Source organism: Caretta caretta, chromosome 5 (genome assembly GCF_965140235.1).
Source record: "Caretta caretta isolate rCarCar2 chromosome 5, rCarCar1.hap1, whole genome shotgun sequence".
Taxonomy (NCBI): Eukaryota; Metazoa; Chordata; order Testudines; family Cheloniidae; genus Caretta; species Caretta caretta.
The window spans coordinates 109,961,055-109,981,203 of NC_134210.1; the positions used below are offsets into that span (position 1 = coordinate 109,961,055).

The 20,149-nt window shown below is 39.8% G+C and overlaps 1 protein-coding gene across 10 annotated transcripts in view; it reads right to left on the minus strand.

Annotated features, from left to right (window-relative positions):
- NFIB (nuclear factor I B) overlaps positions 1 to 20,149 on the minus strand; it is a 338,695-nt gene that overhangs the window by 207,158 nt on the left and 111,388 nt on the right. Inside the window, exon 1 of one of the 10 annotated variants that reach the window (XM_048849951.2) lies at positions 11,795 to 12,370. The exons of 7 other annotated variants lie outside the window; for them this stretch is intronic. In XM_048849951.2, coding sequence (XP_048705908.1) covers positions 11,795 to 11,812 — 18 coding nt within the window. In that variant the 5' untranslated portion in view covers positions 11,813 to 12,370. Of the gene's footprint in view, positions 1 to 4,169; positions 5,012 to 11,794; positions 12,371 to 20,149 lie in introns of those variants that run through there. 2 more of the 10 variants (XM_048849950.2, XM_048849952.2) reach the window with 2 other exon arrangements.

The window sequence follows — 20,149 nt, forward strand, 5'->3', positions numbered from 1 at the left end:
AAAAAATCTGAACCCAAATTGAACAGTAGAGAATGCAAATGGTTTTATTACAGTGTGAAACATGAAGGAAGTGATTAAACTGTTCAGTAGTTTCCAGTAGAGAATTGAACATTTCTGATACTATACTGGCACACAAAACTAGGCCAGGCAAAGAGTTAAACCACAATCTGTTCTTTGTGTGGGAAGGCAGTACTGCACTGAGCAACCACAGCCCACGATAAGACTTCCCTATCGCCATACACTTTCTGATGCCATGCTTTTTCCTCTCAATAGAACTACTACAGAAAGTTTATGTTTTCTCCTCAGAAAGTTATCTTAAAGAAAGTCGTTTAATAACATTTTGATTTTAACATATGTAGTAAAAAACGTTTAACATATAACATTTCTAATTAATTTTATTACCAATTTTGAAACCTGTAACTTCTGTGGGGAGGGGGCTACAGTGGGGGGGAATCCTTTTGTCCCAAATACTATAATTTCCTCTACATTTAAAGTAGGCTGCAGTGCTTATAGTTTAAAATACATAAAATATTGTATATCGAGCAGTTGGGGGGGGGGGGTATTAAGGACATCATGAACTTTTTAGGTTTGACTTTTCTTTTAGGTACTATATTGAATATTAACAATAATATCCAATAGTATCCAAAACCATAAGTCATTTTATATACGGTTCATAAATTTCAGTTCTGACACTCTAATAGTTTAATTTTTCTCTATAAAAAGAGAAACTTTATTTTTTGTATTATGACCAGGGTTTTGTTTTGCAATATCATCAAATACTGTAATTATAAAATATATGTTCAAGAAAAATACAAAGTAGAAAAGCAGCAAGTTATGTCCTACTGTAAAGCAGTATTATCAAATATCTTTGAGAGATTCATTGTGCATCTGGATTACTTGACACATTACTTGAAACATTACTTGACAAGAAGCGCCCCATAAAAATTATCCTAAATGGAGATTTGCTATTAATCATACACATTCCCCGCTAAACCTCCTAAAAAGCCATCTACTAAATTTGATTTTTCTCCCTAACATTGGTAGAGACAATATTGAAAAAATGATTTTTATGTGGCACTTACCCATGTGAATCATAACTGCTCTTGCACTAAAGTGATTTATGAAGGTAAGATTTTCAAGTGTCGTAACAAATGGTTCAGGTGAACCAATATGCACCAACAATTTAAACTAACATGGAGGTTATTCTGAAATATGTATATAGTTTGCAAATAAATGAACAAAGACCTACCCTGTAATCACAACATAATGCTGACAGATAGGCCAAGCTTTTTTCAGAGTAGTTTACAAGAGAAATGTATTTCGCTTCTCCTTTCCCCTCACCTTACCTCTTCCTAAATTTCATATCAATCCATCTAAATTCAAATTAGAGAACTATGATACAGTAAATGAGGCAAAAGTCTAGCAATTACACATAGAAAATTTAGCATTCACAATTTCACTGTATGGATTTTTATTATTTTTCCCTATAACTAAACAATATTTTCTAGCAATATAAAAATAAACCGTGTTAAATATATCACAAGAGCCTGAGCATTTAAAGGCATGCGGTAACTGCATCCTATCATGTCTCGAGCAAGAGAGAGAAATTGGAGTTTATATTCATTCCAACACGAGAATAGAGAGTGGGGGAAATACATTGTATGTGATGTCTGTATACTAACTTACAGGTATTTTGTCTCCTTTGAACTGATGATGGGAAGCGTTCCCAATTGCCAAGTATTGGCTTAACAAACCTACTTTTAGATTTCAGATCTACTCTAAAAAGAGGCTACAACACTTATATCCTCACAAACTGAACTACAACTTTTGTAAAGTGCTGTATCCAATCAGGTATTCTATTTTGATCTGTGCTTACAAGTTTTAACAGAATATTTTATGATGAGCACACAGCACTAGAGTCAAAATATGTCCAGACGATCATACAAATAGTGGGTACAGTAGAAATTAAAATAATTTTATACAGGTTTTTTCAAACTGTTAATCACAACTTCATATCAGATTCAGTGATATTCTACTTTTAAAAAAAATAAGAGAAGACAAAGCATGTAAACCTCACCTTCAAATTAGAGGCAAGAGGAAGGGAATTAGTAAATAAATTTCAATCATTTCAAATGGAGGATAGAAACTTTTACAAATAAAGAAAATCAGAACGGCTACAGTTGTACTCCCAATGTATATTACTGAATTTGCCTATTTAAATAGTCATATGATATAGCATGATTGGAAAGGGCTATATTTTATAAGCAAGTTCTTGATACATCAGAGCAAGATAATGCTCTTTTATTTATGCTTGCATAAATCCCATAAATTAAGTTTTATAAACACATAAATAGAAGCATTTTAATATAGAGTCCAAAAAAAAAGATGTAAACCAAACATATGAAAAAAATGTCATAAGACCTGGAAATAGCAAAAGACCTTATCCGCTCACTATATTACAGGTGGGAGTGAGAATTTGCCCTATTACTTTAATATAATGTAAAAACTATTTTATTTCATTAGTATTAGTCTTAGAGATACACTCATGTACAGAAGACCCATTAGCTTGTCAATATTTTTTTTTAAGAGAGAACAGCTGACGGGGGTGGGGGGAATCTACTAAACATGGATTACACCAGAAGTAATTCCTAGGTACTTACCTGTAAAAATATATGCATATCTTCTGTACTTAATGCAATCTATATGTAATGATATAATTATTTATTTTTAAACTACAAAAAAAACTTAATATTCTTTTCCAGTTTAGTTGACGTTTAGTTGACGTTGCTGAAAATATCCATATCTAAGTCAATCACACATAGATGCCAAACAAAATATAAACAATAAAAAATGTGTCAGCCAAAAAGCTACAGGACTGTATCCAATCAATGAATAAGCCTTATCTTTGTTTTCATCTTCATTCACAATTTCTGAATGCTTCAGTCCTTTTAAATCACAATGTTTTCAATTGTCAAATAATTGAAATCATAATTATGTGTCCTCTGTACAAATATAACTGCATTAAATATTAGATTTACAATAATATAACACTAGATTTACTTTCTCACTTTTATTCAGTTATGTGTTGCACCAATGTGGACGCAAGCAGCTATCAGTCATTCAGTTTACATCACATCCTCCTAAGGCAGACTTTTACAAAAACTGCTGAAAACTATCCCATAGCATTAGAGGTAGTTTACTCTTTGGAATATGCTCTAGCACCAATATATGTATTTCTTGTTAAAGTGATAATAAATATACTCTGTGGTAACTGCTGATGTGTTATTTTAAACAGCAGAAAGTAACAGTTTCAAAAGAACTGTAGATCCGTATTCTGTTTCCTTCACCACGTTTTAAATATCTTCATAAAACCCTGGGTTTTCCAAAATCTACTCTCTGTATCTCCCCTACTTGAAACAATATTGCACAGTTTGTCCACAATTTCTCAAAACATATAATCTTGCATGCAGCACAGACAATTATTGCTTGTTTTTCTTATAAGACCCAAAAAGTCAGTTACCACCAAAGCATGACAATAACTATAAGTGCAATTTATATAAAAGATCATTTTTGCTTTTGAAGTTGCATGCTGATTTATAAAATTATAAAACACCAAAATTAAACAAGAAAAATGTTACGTCCCTAGACAGTCAAATAAGAAAATATCCTGTAGTTTGGTCATTCTCACTCTAATCAACCTCATACTTTTGGCAGACTATAGATTATTAATTCAGCGTTGAACAGTATTATTTTTACATCAGTCAATGTTCAATTAAAAATAACACTTTTCCTCTTAAACCCTTTTATTAGACATTGAGTGAGTAAACAGGAGAGCAGAAAAGACAGATCAATGTTCTCTAGTCTAATCAGTACTTTTCAAACCCGCTTTTTAATTATATTAATTTATATTGTTTTTTACCTTTGGCTTTTTATGCAACAATTTAGCAGTATTTTTCTAGGGATGGCACTTTCAACGAATCCTCCGAATGGCCTTGTACAGTTTGTTCTCTACTGTTCTCTTTTGCAACAGGAGTTTGGACCCTGACAAGCAGCTATAATTATGCTTTAAGCCGTTACTACTATTAGCATGACTCACTGAGAACCATATTATATGTGGTTATATATATATAATAAAAAATATAAAATATAAAATCAAAACGCATCTGTACCTGAGTGAGACAGATGGGAGAATACATCATGACTTCGCTTTGAGAACACACTTCCCGGAGAGCCCCTAAGAAAAGCCTCAAAAGGGAATAATTTCATCTATTCATTTTAGACATCTGAGAACTCAAGGAAGATGAAATCAATCAGGACGGGATTCTGCCCTGGATCACCACAACTTCACAGCAAACCCCAGTCCTCCTTAAATAGCCAAAGATTCAAGTTCACTCCGTGTGCTAGATTTCCCGGGGTGAAATCCAATCTACACTTTTAACCCTCTTGTTGTCTGCGGCGCTTTTGCTGCTTCTGCTGCTGGTTTTCGGATGAAGGTTTTTTTCGGGGTGGGGGAGGTGGACGGGAGGGTTTTGCTGTTTGCTTTTTTAAGATGTTGGTGGCGGCGGCGGTGGTTGTACTGTCACCACGCTACCAAAGTTCAAGGTTACAGCCCGGAGCGGAGCAGGAAAGTCCCGGAGTAATCGCAGGCGAAACTTTGCAAGGAAGAGACCATGTGCGTATGTGAGAGAGAGAGTGAGAGTGTGAGTCCCCCAAGGCTGGGAAATGCTTCGCAGCGCGCAATCTCCGGGCTTCTCTCGCAGCAGCCTGTGCCTCTCTCTGCCTATCCACTCCCTCCCTCTCTCTCTCTCTAATGTGGGCAATGTTAAGAGGCTGCTTTCCAAACGCCCACTATAATAAAAATGATCTCTCGAAAATTCAAAACGATAAATCTCTCCCTCTCTCCCTCCCCATTTGCTCCCTCTCTCGCTTGCTGCAAAACTTGGAAGTTGGAAAATCCATCGGTTACACCCTGGGGACCCCCTTCCAGTTCGCTTCCCCAAATGAGACTTGAGGATTGTTTTTAATTATTTAATTACACAATCATCGCGTACACTCCTCCTCCTGCAAACACATTCCTTTTTTCCACCAGATCTTTACCCCCCCCCCCGCCTCCCGCCCTTCTCTTCATCAATCATCTACCACTGTAGAAGAATCCAGCGCATTTTACAAACATGCCTAATTTTCCCCTCCCTCTGGTGAAAGAAGGTTTTGGGGAGAGTGGGGGGGGGGGAGTTGGAACAGCGATTATTGCAGCAGCTATTCCAGAGCATTGGCAGTTATAAACCCACTTCTCTCTGCTTGTCCTGGGAAGTGCCCAGTGGAAAATTCCCCCACAGGGAGATAGCAAGGGGCTGGGGCTGCGGCAGCCTGGCTCCCTACTCTGGCCTCTGCCCTACCAGCCCAGGAGGAGCCGCTGCGCGAGGAGAGGCGGGGGCCTGGGCGGGAAGCGAAAAGCGTGAAACTTCGCCACATCGCCACTCATTCAGCCCAACCAAGAGCGGCGGTGGAAGCCGGGGGTTTCTTTTTCTTTGCACGGCCAGCATGTGCAGCCTGCAGCCCTGTCTCTCTCTCTCTCTCTGGTTGTGTTTCTCAGTGTTACTGCCCTGTGCACCTAAAATCCGAGGGGCTGCTAGGCTTTCGCTCACCGTGCAATGGGGCCTCCTGCTCTGGGCTGCTTTTTGCCTCCCTGCCAGGGAGCCCCTTACACGTGGCCCCCATCCCTCCGCCTTGCCGTCGCAGCCTGAGCAGCACACGCCCTCGGGGACCGGGGTAGTCTGCGGGGCAGGCTCCTTTCCTTACAGGCTATGCGATGGGGGGAGGTCAGGCCAGCTTCCCCCCGCCCGGCTTTCTCCCCTGGCGTGCCCAGTGGGGTGCAAGCAGCATCTCGAAGGGCATCAAACAATCTGGAGGATGGGGCCCGCGGTAGCAAAGTCTGGTTTCAATCTTCCAAACCAGCTTTACTAGGAAGCTGAAGCCCGAGGACGAGTTTCTTGCTCCAGGAATGTCGTGAATGAAACTTAGTTCTCCTCCTGTAGGGAGGGCGGTGTGAGGCGCTGCAGATCGCGGGGGGGCACCCACCCCATGCGCGCTGCTGCTGCTGCGGGTGACACAAAGGGGAACGAGGAGCTGACGAAGCGCCTGATCAGTGCCAGCTCCTGCAAGCAGCCTGGAGTTTAAACCTTCACTGTGTTTCGGCATTGAGAGCCTCTCTAGTCTAGATTGTCCTGAAGGGACCAGTGACTTTTCCTTTCCCAAAGTGGGGAGTTATTCACGTCAGTTATTCACAACGGCACATCAAGAAAAGTAGGCAGGTTCAAGTCAACCATGAAATGGTCACTTTTTAACCCCGTCCTGTCCTCATTAGGGAAATGCTCAAACACAGCCCATTTTCAAAGAGGGCTCTTAATGAGGAGAGCTTGCCAAGTCTACCAGCTGCAATTCCCATAAATTTACAAGCCAGAGGAAGGGGGAAAGGGAGGGGGGGCTCGTACAAGACAGGTAATGTCAAAGGAAACAGCGAGAGCCCAACACATTAACCCTCCAAAGAAACCTATCTACATGCATTCTGGTGGCTAGCTGCACTTTCAGGGTGTGCTCAAAGCATCAGTGTTTGACCAAGTCACGTCTTCTTCCTTGTAAGGGCCGTATTTAAAAGTGACAAGCAAGTTTAGAGCGCGCACTTATGCCAGAAGTGATGAGGCAAACTCGGGGTTAACCATAGTGAACACATTTCATTTCGTATCTTGCACAGACTACACCAAATCCTATCGTCTTGTTCCAGACACTGCAAAAAGCTGATAACGCCAGCTTTAAATACTGGAGTTTCCCTTTGAATAAATATTCAATTTAACTGGAGTTAATTTACCATAAAAGACATTCCCCTTGGCACAAATGCACTAATGTCCTTGAACACCTCTTTAAGCGCTTGGACTCCTACACAACCAGCCATTACTGCGGGTCTGCTTTAAAGCTGTAATATCTTTCTTCCTCCCCTCCCCAACTCACCCCTTACCCTCCTAAAAAAAAAAAAAGGAAACCCACTAGAAATGCTGCCTCTGTGAGTTGCACAGATTTTATAACTAGGCCCTCCCCCGGGCAGAAATATCACAAGGCTCGTTCCTAAGTCCTGGGAAAGGGACCCTGTTTTCTCCAAAGGCATTTACACTAAAAGCAACAAAGTGTGACAAGCTTCTCAGATCGAACAGCGGCACAAAGAAGGGGAACAAGGTAAGGAGAGCCAGTGAGCCTTGAGGTTTCTACAAGCCAGAAGAAACTCCAGAGTGAGATGGGTGCGGTTGATCTCCCCACTCAGACACATTAACGTATAGCACACACTGGAACAGGAACAAGGACTGGGGATTATACATCCACGTATACATTCGCTGTTGTTAATAACTGGTTTTCACTTCCACTAAGTGAGACAAAGACGACTAGCCAGGGAGGGGGAAGAGAGAGAGAGAGAGATGAGGCTGACTGCTTGGGGGCCCCGTGTGGCCGCCTGTGTCTGTCTCCCTCTGTCCTCAGGCGCCCTGCACACAGAGCGCCCGGCCCTTCACTCACTAAAGCTGACGCACCAGCGAACCAGCGCTACTTATTTAACAAAATACCAGACTAACTCCAGGCCTTTCCAGGAATAGATTTGTTAGCCAGGATTAACCAAACTCATTCTGGGAAGCCATCCGTAGGGACGGAGTGGAAACGGAGTGGTGATTCATCTCAATCAATGCCCCCTGCTTTAATAAGCAAACTATAAAAACAACATGCTTAATAGCGTCTCGGAAGTAGAGAAAGTTTTAGTACAGAAATTCCCCTCCAGCCTCCGCGAGCACACACGCCTACAAGACGAAATATACATTCTAAAGATGTTTGCAAGATTGCTTTTTCCCCCCGTTCTTTTCTTTCTTTTTCTCCCTCTTTAGGATTACCCCTTCAGCAAATTAACCCAGGAGAGAGATTCTCTATGGTAGAACAGTCCCTGGTTCGAAGCAAAGTTTGGCAATTTGCACTACAGGAAAACAAAAGTAGTGTTTCAAATGAGAAAAGTTAAATGGGCTTACGATGGTGATTTTGTCTTTTGGGGGGAAAGGCCCTAAATTATCAAAAACAAACCTTTAAAGACGTTTTAAAAGTTATTTGCCTACGCACAGATGTCTATGAATGCTGATGTCTCATGTGCCTGCCTTTTTAAGGACGTGGTAGTTAGTTAAAGTAAACCATAACTACGACTGGGCCTTGGCATGCAGCGAAATTCCTTATGAAGGTAGAGCAAACACCCCAAAGCTCCTAAAAATAAGCTACTATTGTTGCAAGTTCTGTATTATTTAGTATCCTTTCTGACAATTGCTCATAACACTCTGTTTCCTAGCATTGCAATATTGGCTTCTGTATATACTGGAGATAAACAGACCTTCATATAGTGTTTAAAAATCCACACGTGTCTGTAATATTAACACACACACACACACACAAATTCGCCACCTGACCTAGCCATTGAGTGACACTGAGAACTGGTTTGCTCTGCGCTAGGGCTTGGAGAAGCTGCTATGCTATCAGCGGAATGGGAACACTATATTCTGCCAGTGGCAGCTTGGGGGAGTGATGAGGGTATGTATTTTATATATGTGAAACGTCATAAAACAAACATCCACAACTAAAGAGAAGGCTCCTGTAGGAGATAAAGAGTAAAATGCGTCTGTTTATTACAACGCAAGTGTCTAAGCAGTATTTTAAATTCTCTCTCGGAAAATTAATACCAGTCTGGTCTTTCCTCTTCCCAGCATCCCCCAATACCCCGTATCTGGCATCCTGTACTTATTTCACTGGGAGCTATTTGTGTTCCCTAGGGACAAAACTAAGCTGAGAAAATCACTGTTAATAACGTTAGTGCCGAAATACCAACGCACGCTGTTATACAGGAACAGTGTCTCATTCTGTCTACATTTCATGCACATTTACAGTTGGAAACTCACCGAGCAGCACTGATTTCAAATACAATACGAGGCTAGCCACTTCGACTATATGAAAAGCTAGAAACACTTTTTGAAACTAAAGGCCAAACAAACTTTCGCTGCCCTTTCACAGCAGTTTTCCACGGACGATTCAGATTTGAGTTCTATTGGACTCCTATGGAACCAAATGCTCTCACTCGCTCTCTTTGAACACACAATGTCTACACATTCTGCAGAGCCTTTGTAGTTATATTTCCAGAGGATCGTAAAACTGAGAAATGGAGAGGCCTGTTATGTCATCAAGTCTATATTCTTGCTAAGGTAGGATTCCAGTTGGTGTCCTTTGTTCTAGTATTTTGGTTGTCAATCATAACATCGTTTTATGCCTCAAAATCAAGAGAAAGATATTGTTAACGTTGGACTGTATATACCTGTTCATTTTAGTATGCAAGGCTGTATATTTTCCTAATTATCAACAAACATGCAGAGAATTATCCATTTCTGTCTGAATATTCTAACAGCACATGTTTAAAAATAAAAACCATTCCGTTCAGACATTTTGCAGCTATTTCAAATAATTCAGTATGCAAGAATCGCCTCCTCTTAAATTTCTGTTTCACCAGGCTCTTGTGACACAAAGACAAGCTATATGCAGCTATATCCATGTTGTAACCTCAACTTTTCAACTTCATCAGCAGTAAGAAACTTAAGCTTTCACCCGTTATATACACAAATATTTACATGTGTACACACATTAGCATAGATTGACTAAATTATATATTATATACATCACAATGTTATATTGTGTGCAATATATATTATATATATGACCAGTAATTGTGAATTGCAAAGCGATTCAGGATTCCTTATGATTCAGGGTTCCTTGTGATATCATATACAACTATATAGCAACGCTCCAGATGCTTATAATGTCATATAATTTATAGGTTTGTTCAGTTTTTCTGAGTATATTACATCTGTCCGATTACGATAGAAAATAAATGTAACTGGGAAAATAAACAGTGAAACTCAACATTTTTATCTGTTCACGAAGTCTCAATTAATTTTTATATGCAGTTTAATTTTTCAGTATAGGTTTTTTAAAATGTGAACAGTAAAACATGTAACTCACTATATCATCACACCTATAACTACATTAATATATTTTAATCATAGTATTACTATGGGGTATTTTTTTCGGAATGATCACACACACACACACACACACACCCCTATCTAGCTCATTGGGTGTGTGTGCTTGACCTCTGTCCACATATGGTTTGATGATGACTCTAATACCCGAGCTTTTTCTGTCTCCCAGACCAGAAAAATGAAAACATCAAACCTCAAATGTAAAAGCTGTAAACCACAACGTTTTGTGTTACACAACGCTGCAGTTTTTAGCCTGACTGCGTAAAGGTCACGTTTGCAGCCTTACAAAGCAATGGAAACCCATTCTCGCTAATATAGCAAATGCTCTCAAAACTCATAGTAACTAATCTTAAACTTCCTGGACACACCAAAAAAAAAATAATAATAATAATTGCAGCTGTATCTTTTCTGACAGTTTATATGACTTTCTAGATTTATTATGTTTTTTTTTAAAGAGATTGATGTAAATGTCTATACAAATTAGAGTTCAAAAGTTAACTTTTTTCCCTATGATTCAATGTTAAGTTACATGGGTTGCGGCTCAAGATCACTTCAAAGAAAGTTAGAGTTAAGTCTTGTGTATTTTGGCGCCTTTTCCCTGCCAGCTACTGTACTAAAAAAAAAAAAAAAAAAAACAACTTGGAGATCTTGTCTGTCCTGTCTCAAGTTCAATGGCAGCCCTTTCTAGCAGCAGGAGTAGGAGAAGATGGCCATTTTCGCAGCCCTAATAATAATTCAGATCACGCCACATCGGCATCTTGTGTCAAAGTCGAAACTGGCTTCCCCGCCCCCTTCAACCTGAGAGCTGCCAAGTCTTCACACACTCCGCATTCAACCACAACTTAATGGATGGGATATTGTGCATTAAAATGTGGCTCAGACACACAGGCGAGGAGAGGACAAGAGGGGAAAGCAGACAGACAGACAGACACACACACACACACACACACACACACAGAAGAAAGGAATGAATTAAAAGTACAACATGCAAGGCTCCCACAGCAAAATAGTAGGGTGAAAAAAAAGGGAGAGAGAAACCACAGGAAAGCCACAAAAGTAACTTTAAAAAACAAATTCAGAGATACCAAATGAACACTTCATACTGCAATATGCAGCACCCGAGATAAATTAACTATTTAGTACAGCAAACAGAGAATCAATGCCACTTTTCCTCAAAAGTACACATTCAGGGTGAAAAGTGTATTCATTACAAAATATATCCAGACGGTTAGAAGGAAAAGAATCAAAAGGGTGAACAAAAAAAGAAGAAGAAAAACTACAGCAACAAGACAGGAGAAACAAAAACTGTCTCGAGTTACAAATAAAGTAGCATTTTCATTAATCCATTCCAGCGTTTAACTGATAGCTGCCTGCCAGAACAGAGGGGGAGGGGGAAAAGTTGAAGCAGGAAATGTGCCAAGTTCAGCACTTTTGGACGCAAACTCCCATCAACTGATTCCTGGCATAAAAGTGTGACCCATATACAAAAGCTGCCAAAAAAGCAAAATATAAACAAACAATCCACCACTTATATCTCATCCTGTAAAACAGAAGTGATATCAGCTTTTAGGAAGGGGATATAACATCCACTCTGGAAACCACAATCGCAGCCTGGAGGGGGGAAAAGAGGGAACAGCCAAGCAAATGAAAAGGGGGGGGGGGGGAGAAAAAGCGTAATTTTCAATGCCACATACCATTGCACTGTATTGCATAAAATAAATGGGATCCTGAAATCTGTAACACACAACACAGGGCCGTTGGCTTCACATGTCTCAGGTAACAAATTTATTCTTTTCTCAAGAGCTCGGTGTGGTTTGTTTGTTTGTTTTGGCTTGGATTTCCAGAAGTGCCCTTCTTTTTTTAAAAAAAAAAGAAAAAAAATATTATTGTTTGCTCAGTTGTTTTTTTTTTTTTTTTTTTTTTTAATGGAGACACCAAACAGGAAGAAAATTCTTGGCCAGAGGAGGGGAAAAGGCGGTAAAGTTAAAGTCTATAGGCAGTGGGCAGCCCCCTCCTCCTTCTCCTCCTCCTCTCGCTTTCCAGTCTTCCTTCCTCTTTGAGTTGCAAGGCTGGAGAGTAGGTTTTGGTGGCTGACTTGAACGCGATCCAGGAGAGGCTGAGACCTGTGTGTGTGTGTGTGTGTGTGTGGAGCTGGGCCGGTCTCTATGTATGTGTGGTGCGGTGCTGCCTCTCTTTTTTTCTTTTCCTTCCCTTCTCTTTCTCTCCCTCTCTCTCCCCCCTCTGCGACTGCAGAATGAGCTGGCGATCCTAGCGCGGAGCTAGTGCGTACTTGGCCTCCTTCCACCTCTTTCCCATTGGCCGGGCCAGCGGCGGTGGCTCCCTTTAACCACCACCCACTCCCCGACTCCGTATCTGGCCGCTGGAGCCCTTGGGAAGCGCGGCTCTTCGTTTCCGCCTGGCGGCTGCATGACAAACCAAGGGAAAAAGCTACTGAGGGGGAGGGGGCGTATTTGCATATTCATACCGCAACACCCAATGAGAGAGAGAGAGAGAGAGAGAGAGAGAGAGGGGAGCCGGAGGCGGCACCGGCAGCCCCAGACAGGTCAGGGACCTGAAATCTGTACTTCAATTGACTAGATCCTTTTGCTGTATAAACGCAAGGCTGCCTGCATTGTTTCAAATGTCTTGTTGCAGCTGCACGCACGGATTTTGTTCTTTAACAGAAATTGGTCGTAATCTCCATTCATTGTTGAAAGAGGTTTAAAATCTTACCAATCACGGTAAATACATACCTCTGTGTGTGTATATATATATATACACACAAACACACACACACACATTACATATATCAGTGCATAGATACAGCTAGAGTAGTACCAATTGGAAAATATGCTACTCCTAAGACGTATACTAGAAGATTGTCTTAATTAAAAAAAAAATTGTATTTCTGAAAGAAAAAGAAAGAAAGAAAGAAATCAGCAGGATTCACGCAGTTGTCATTAAGGTGAAGCCACCTACTCCCTATGCCTACCTTTTGTGAGGCCCCAAAATTCCCACTGAACTTGAAGCAAATGGAAATTTTGGATGTTCAAGGAAATACATGATAAGAAGCTCCTGGTGCAAACACTGAAAACGGGTTTAAATGGGAGCTGCAAAGTGCTGGAAACTTTTCAAAATCAGGCTTCTTGATTGAGGTGCCTAACTATAGGTTGAGGTCCTAGCTTTTAAAAATTTCTGTCACCCTCTTTAATGTGCTTCTCTGTGGGTCTAATCCTGATACCACTGAGTTCAATAGTGGCATGAGTAGCCTCTGTTGCTGCCAAAAATGTGAGAGTGAATAAAGTTTTATGTACAAATTTATATTTTTCAGGAGTTTCAATGACAATAAAAAAATTGGTCTAAGCTGAAAGCTGGCACATGTAGATTTTCAACTTAAAATTGATGTTTTTATTAAATGTAATCAAATCAAATAAATTGCAGCTTATTAATGAACATGGGTATAAAAACTATTGGTCTGTACCAATTTTAAACTTTTTGGAGTGTATAATATTCTAAAAAGGTTGGGAATTAAAAGTTGAATTTTGGGAAGTTAATATTCAATGTGTTGTAATTTCTTCAGATATTACAAAAAAAACTTAAATATTTATGTACAGCACTTGAAGAAGAATAAATGTCTTCACATGCATTTTCATAAAAAGCCTTTACAGACTACTCAGGGCTTCGAATACCTATTATAAAGTGCCAAATGACCAAACTACCATTATCAAAAGGACCAAAATAACTGCAGTGGAATTGTTGTTAGTCCCAAACCTGAAGTCAGTTGGAGTTCCACATAGGCTCAGAGTTGCACAGGCATTGAGCTCCTTGTAGAATTGGGACCATAGAAAATTCCCTTGAACCAAAATGTGGGAAGAGGTAAAAATCTAAAATACATTTTTTTAGTGTTAAAAATTGTTTGTAGAGTGTACACCCTAAAGAATCCTCATTATTGCTTTGAGACCATTCCTGGGAGCAAGGACAATGAGGAAGTTCCTCTCAGGAAGTCAATTTGTTTTTGTTTGTTTGTTTGTTTGTTTGATAATAATACTTTTAAAACTAATATGTATACTCCTACAATTAAGCATAAATCACCAAAAATAAAAACCATAAAGTAGAAATCCCAGAAAAAATGATTGTGTTTTCTTTTTATTTCTTCTCCTTATTTTATTTAAAAAGTCAAAAATGGGAAAAATTAAATGTAAAACATTTTCTTACATTGTGTTTAGTTAATGTAATTGCTAAAAGAGTATGTGCCCTGGATTTTGTAAATGCCATCCAGTTAATTGCCCGGATAGCAGGCCTTTTTTCCATGCCAGGGAGAATCTATGGTTGTTTTTGTTCTATAGAATTCAGCACTCTGCAACTGATCTAGCAAACCACCAGGAATTCTTCATACTTTATCAGCTGAAAGAAGTAATGGCAATGTGGAAAACAAAACACTGAATGGTCTTAAAGAGAGATTGTTGTAGCTCAAAGCTATATTAACTACTCAAACAGATGAACATAGATTGAATATATATTGATATTTGTCATAGGCATCTTTCTTGGACATTTTTATTTAGTTATTATGCTAAATATATATTTTAGCCTTTGAGTTCTCATATGTATAGTTTTTGTGTATCTTGCTTAAGTGTATGTTTTGCTACAAGTATAATCAAAGCCCAATGTCCTCCACTGGAAAGCTGAAACCAGCATTCTGCTGCAAATTCCCCAGATTTAGCAGCTTTCTGGTCATGGAAGTTTTGTGGCAGTTTCATTTAAAATTTTAAATGTGAAAAATAATATAATCAGCATAGCAGCTCCTGTGTGGTTTACTGATAGATAATCAGTGACCCACCTGGAAAAAGAGTGGGAGGTAGTTTGGGACTGGGAAAATCTCATTTGTTGAATTTCTGCTAAAAGAGCAGCAATGCAATTGTTATCAGTATAGACACTTAATGTGTCATCTGTAGGCTTCAGAGTCAACATTATATATAAATTGTTGTTAGACCCAAACCTGAAGTCGATTGAAGCTCCACATAGGCTCAGAGTGAATATATATGAATTAGAAAGATCACAGCTCTCAAAGCTATTGTTTAAAGTGCCCACAGACTCAAGAATTAAGCCTGGCTTTGGTGAACACTGTCCTTGTTTTCAAGGTTTCTTCACAACCAAGAGGGCCAGGAAAGATAATGTAAATGAAAGCCAAGATTCTAGAACAGGAGTCTGTGGCAAGTGGTTGACACAACAGCAACTTCTGTAAGCAGTACAGTCACAGAACAAAATCAAATTCTGTGGCCACACAATCCGAGAATAGACAGTCCCCTGGATAAAATACATGCATGTTAATTATAGGTGATGCAGTAGTAATGCTATTTTTAAGATTGCTGAACACTTTCCATTGTGATCCCACATTTTCTTAAGTTGCTTATAACTTTTATAAGTAGCTTTAAACTTTGTCAAACTTTATCCTTTTTAGGCTGAAATTTGTTATGCTTAGTACCTGTTTCAAATCAAAATTATTTTTGAAAGTTTGATGAAAAATATCAAAATCATTCTTGAAAATTGCAGTTTAGTGAAAAACATAGTAGGTAGTTTTGGCTTTTTTCAGACAGAACTGGTTAAAAAACAAACAAACAAACAAAAACCCACCAACTATCACGTAAGGGTTTGGAGCAGGGGCTTACAATTTGGCAGGGTGATAGTCCTGTGTCTAGAAAGGTGCATTTGACTGAGTTATAAGCCACAGAAATTTGCTATTTGCACACATGCACTACACCTGCTCATTATTTCTGCAAGTTCATATATTTGCCACGTTGTATTTTAGATGTTCTCAGAACCCACTGAGCCTCTTGCAATGTTTCCCAGCAACTGGATGGAATTATAGCTCCAAACTTAACATAGACAAGATGGATGCTGCTGTTTCTTTCCCTCATCAAAATACTCCCTGGTTCAGGGTAAGATGATCTTGAGTTCTAGTCTCATGGCTTCCACAGATTGGTAATCCTCTGTACTATTAAGTAAATCCTTAAACTCCTATTCTAAGAGAGAGAGAGAAGCATCACTCCTATTTTACAAATGGGGTAACTGAACACAGCAGAGGTTGTACCAAATTTCTTCTGGAAGAACTTGGAATAAAGCCCAGAGGTGAAATCCTGACCGTCCCTGAAATTAATAGCAACACTCCCATTGACTTCAGTGGGCCAGGATTTCATCCCAGGTTGCTAATGCAGCAACTCAGGTGACATTAATTGGATTACATTGCCTTTTCAAAAAAACATATATGACAAATCTATGTGCTTGATAATGCTATGAGTAAAACACGGCTACTGTTGCATACCTAATTTCACAAAGTACATGCTGTACCACAAACAAATGGTCACTATGTAATGAAAAACCTGACTAAAATACAAATAGCATCCAGGAATTCTAATATTCTGTCCTTTGCTTTAACCATTAGACAACATCCTTCTCCTAGAGTCAGGAATTTAACTGTTACCCAATGTTCTATTGCTTCCTAGCAAATAATTATAATTTCTTTGTTTGTTCATTTTCCTTTATTAAAAAACCTTGGAAATTCCAAACAATAAATCTCTACATTAAGACAACATGATGAAGATTGTAAAGTGGAGCACTCAAAAGTTTTTAAAAAATGCTCTCTTTATTCTGTGCAACTTTATTTCATTTGGGTATAGATCATGGTATAGTATTTTATAATATGGTAATACATTATTTATTCCACAGGACTTCTACTTTATTAGAGTGTGGTGGATGAGGAACTGTAACATTGTTATTTTAAACAGAAAAAGTAAAAAATAGCTCCGGGTTAATGGTAGTATTTAAATGGACTACATAACCATTTGAGTTCACACCTCATTAAGGTGGATGGAATGGGAAGGGGTTCACATCTTTGTCATTGCTTTTGCCTTGCAGCATTTTTCTGCCAAGCCCAGTTAATAAAGCAGCAGCACATTAGCTGATTTTCTAGCAGCTGTATTTTTGCAACAGAAAAAAAAAAAAAGAAAGTTTAGACATTGCAGAACATTGTGAAATGGAGCCAGGGCTGGCCCTCAGAGGATAATTATTTTGTCTCCCCTTTGCTGCATATCAGTCTACCAGATCCCAATCTCTTCTGCTACATCTGGGAACCTCCATCCCGCTGACCCTCCATACCCAAAGGTTCCAGAGAGATGGGTCTTAGAGCACTGAGGCTTCTGGATAGCCTCTTCTGCACTCTGTGGTATGAGGATGATTTCCTGTAGTGTGAGGGTCTTTACAAGATGCAGAACATTTCAGCCCCCAAAGGCAACATTTTCAGAAAGCTTTGAGCAAGTGAAAACAAGGTTATAATAGAACTCCTATGCAACCTTAATTATACCTTTACTGCTGTGAATACCATAAATATATAGACACACGCACTCAAGATAATAAAATAAGACTTTATTAAGCTTTTTGATTTTGGTAACCAATCCGGCTGGTTCATAAAGTATTGCATTGAAATGTACTGTGTACTACTGCCTTCTAAACTAAAGCTAGCAAGGAACAGAACAGGGCACCACTGGATGGAGGAAGTCAGAGGAAGAGGTTGGTACTGGTAGCTAAATGTCAGCCCAGACCAAGAAAAGTTGTCAGTTTGGGGCTCCACTCCCAAGCACTGGCTCTGGAAAAGGCCAAGGGGTGTGAGGAGACTGGTGCTGACCAAGAAAAATTGTTCTGGGAGCTTCAGAAAATACTCACTTCCCTTCTTACTAAGCAAGAGAGAGACAGAAGGAAATGAAATAAGTGGGGGCCAAGCAGCAAGAAGAGGGATAAGGCATCTGAGAAGGAGGAAAGACAGTTGGCCCCAAAAACCTCTGATGTATGAACAAAATTCATACACAGACTCTCTGTGAAGGTAATAGCAGTAAAACAAATTAGTCTCAAGTAAAAATTGTTCCTGGGCTTGTGCAATTTTTATACACACACACACACACACACACACACACTAAGAAGAGTAGACTGATAGATCACAGGGAAAATATAGACAAACTTATTTTCTCTTTCTGAAGATAAGTATGTTTCTTATATGCCAATGAACGTCTTTCTTTGTCCTTAATGATCTACTTTTAGCCCATAACAAATATTCATATGTTTTATCCCCTGTTTATTTTAACGTTTTGTAAATTCTCTGAAACAGAGGCTGTCTTGCTGGGTGCTTGTTTGTATTGTAACTTGCACAAAGATGGCCTGATCTTGAATTAGGATTCTTAAGAGCTACCTTTTTTTTAAAAAAAATGCAACAATTGTGGTAAAATTTGTGTGTGCCACATAGGAGTCGCACAGGGTTCTGGGTCTGCATGTTGCTATGAAACCTAAATGTGTATTTTCTCCTCTCCCTGGGTTTAGAAGTATAAAAATAGCAAAGTTATTGCTTAAATTTGATTTCCCAAGATCATAAAATAAACTAGGGAACCCCAATCTCCACATCCAAGATTAAAACTGTATAACACCAGTGGCATCCAGCAACATGTGAAAGTGTGTAGGTGATGTTGAACCAATAGGGTAGACTCGGAGATGATTCACAACACCAGGTAAAGCTTTTCGTGTGGTTTTAAAACAGGACAGGCACTGCCTCTACTGTAGACTACCATCGTATGCATGTTTTCCTGACTAAGGGCCCAGTTCAGAAGAGTATATCCACTGTTTTCCAGACTGTGCAAGCCTCACAAAGATGCAGATATTTGACCTAATCCTGCACTCCTTTCTTTGACAAAATCCCCAACCAGTGGGGAGAACGGAGTGCAGGATTGGGCCCATCTGCTCTATGGCAGACCAGTCTATCCAGGAAAACAAATTACTCCACAAGGCCAGAAAAGAAAGAACACAACATCTCAGCCCCAGGTTGTGAAGCTGGTGAATGAAGGTGGCAGGATAGTTCAAGAGCGCTGGAACGCCATCTGACAGTCCCCTTCATCTCCTCTGCCCTTGGCCTCTATAACCTGTCACCCTGTAGGCCATAGATCTGCACAGCCTCAGGAGGAAACAGCTTCTCTCTATTTTTTATTTAAAAACAAGCATCTTTAGCTGTTGGAAGGGGACACTCTCCCAGCCCAGACTGCTGGAAAGGACAGCTACTGGAGCTCCTGCCAACAATCAGGAGGAGGGAGAGTGAAGGGACAGTGCTAGCCTCTTGCTGATACATGTAGTGGGGGTTTCACTTCAAGACAGTTTAATTGGTCATTGGATGTTTTCCCCTCTTCCTGCCTGACACCTGCAGTCCAGAGACAGTCAGGCTTGTCAATGTTTCTTGAGCACATGTAGATGTGACAGGAGGAGATGTTATCACAAAAGATCTTGTTACAGCAGATCACAGATGTGTGAAAGTAATAGACTGCTGGCACAGAGGCCTAGTTCCTATACACGCGCCTTCGCTGTCTATTTTCCTGTTTGTTCACCCCTACCCCCTTCCTTCCCCCACAGGCAGATTCCATAGGCAGTGTTGCTTTTTATATCATACACTCAGGGAGGGAACTGCAGCAAATAACTTTGCCAAGAACAGAGGATTGGCAAACTCTGTTCCAAGTCTGCAAAAAGCAGCAGCAGCTTTAAATAGACCTGACTGCAAACTGCTGCTGCAGAATTGGCTCCAGGATCCAGTCAAGAGAAAGGTCATCAGCCTGGCCAAGCAACTAGAGACCCTGCTGGGCTAAATTCTGTCTTCAGTTGCGTCATTGCAGGGCTAAGTCTGGTTGATTGTTTGTTTGAGGGGAGAAGGCCTGTGTGCGGGAGAAATGGGTTTTGTAGACTGATTGCATTTCTTGAAGTTCCCTGACTGTTCTCTCTCAAACAGCATGCTTTCTGGATCCTGCCTACAGTGCAATATGTTAGCGTAGGGTTTATGTTGGTTTGGTTTTTGGCCTCTATACTCTCTTCCACTTGATAAAGCATCTTAAGAAGGTACCACTAGTCACTTGATATCTAAGGGACCATTATGCTTGGTGGTATTTGCACCATTTTCTTTTTATAGAGGGGGATGGACTGAACTGTAGCTGACCCAGTTTTTCCAACCACATTTTGGTGTTTCCATCCTC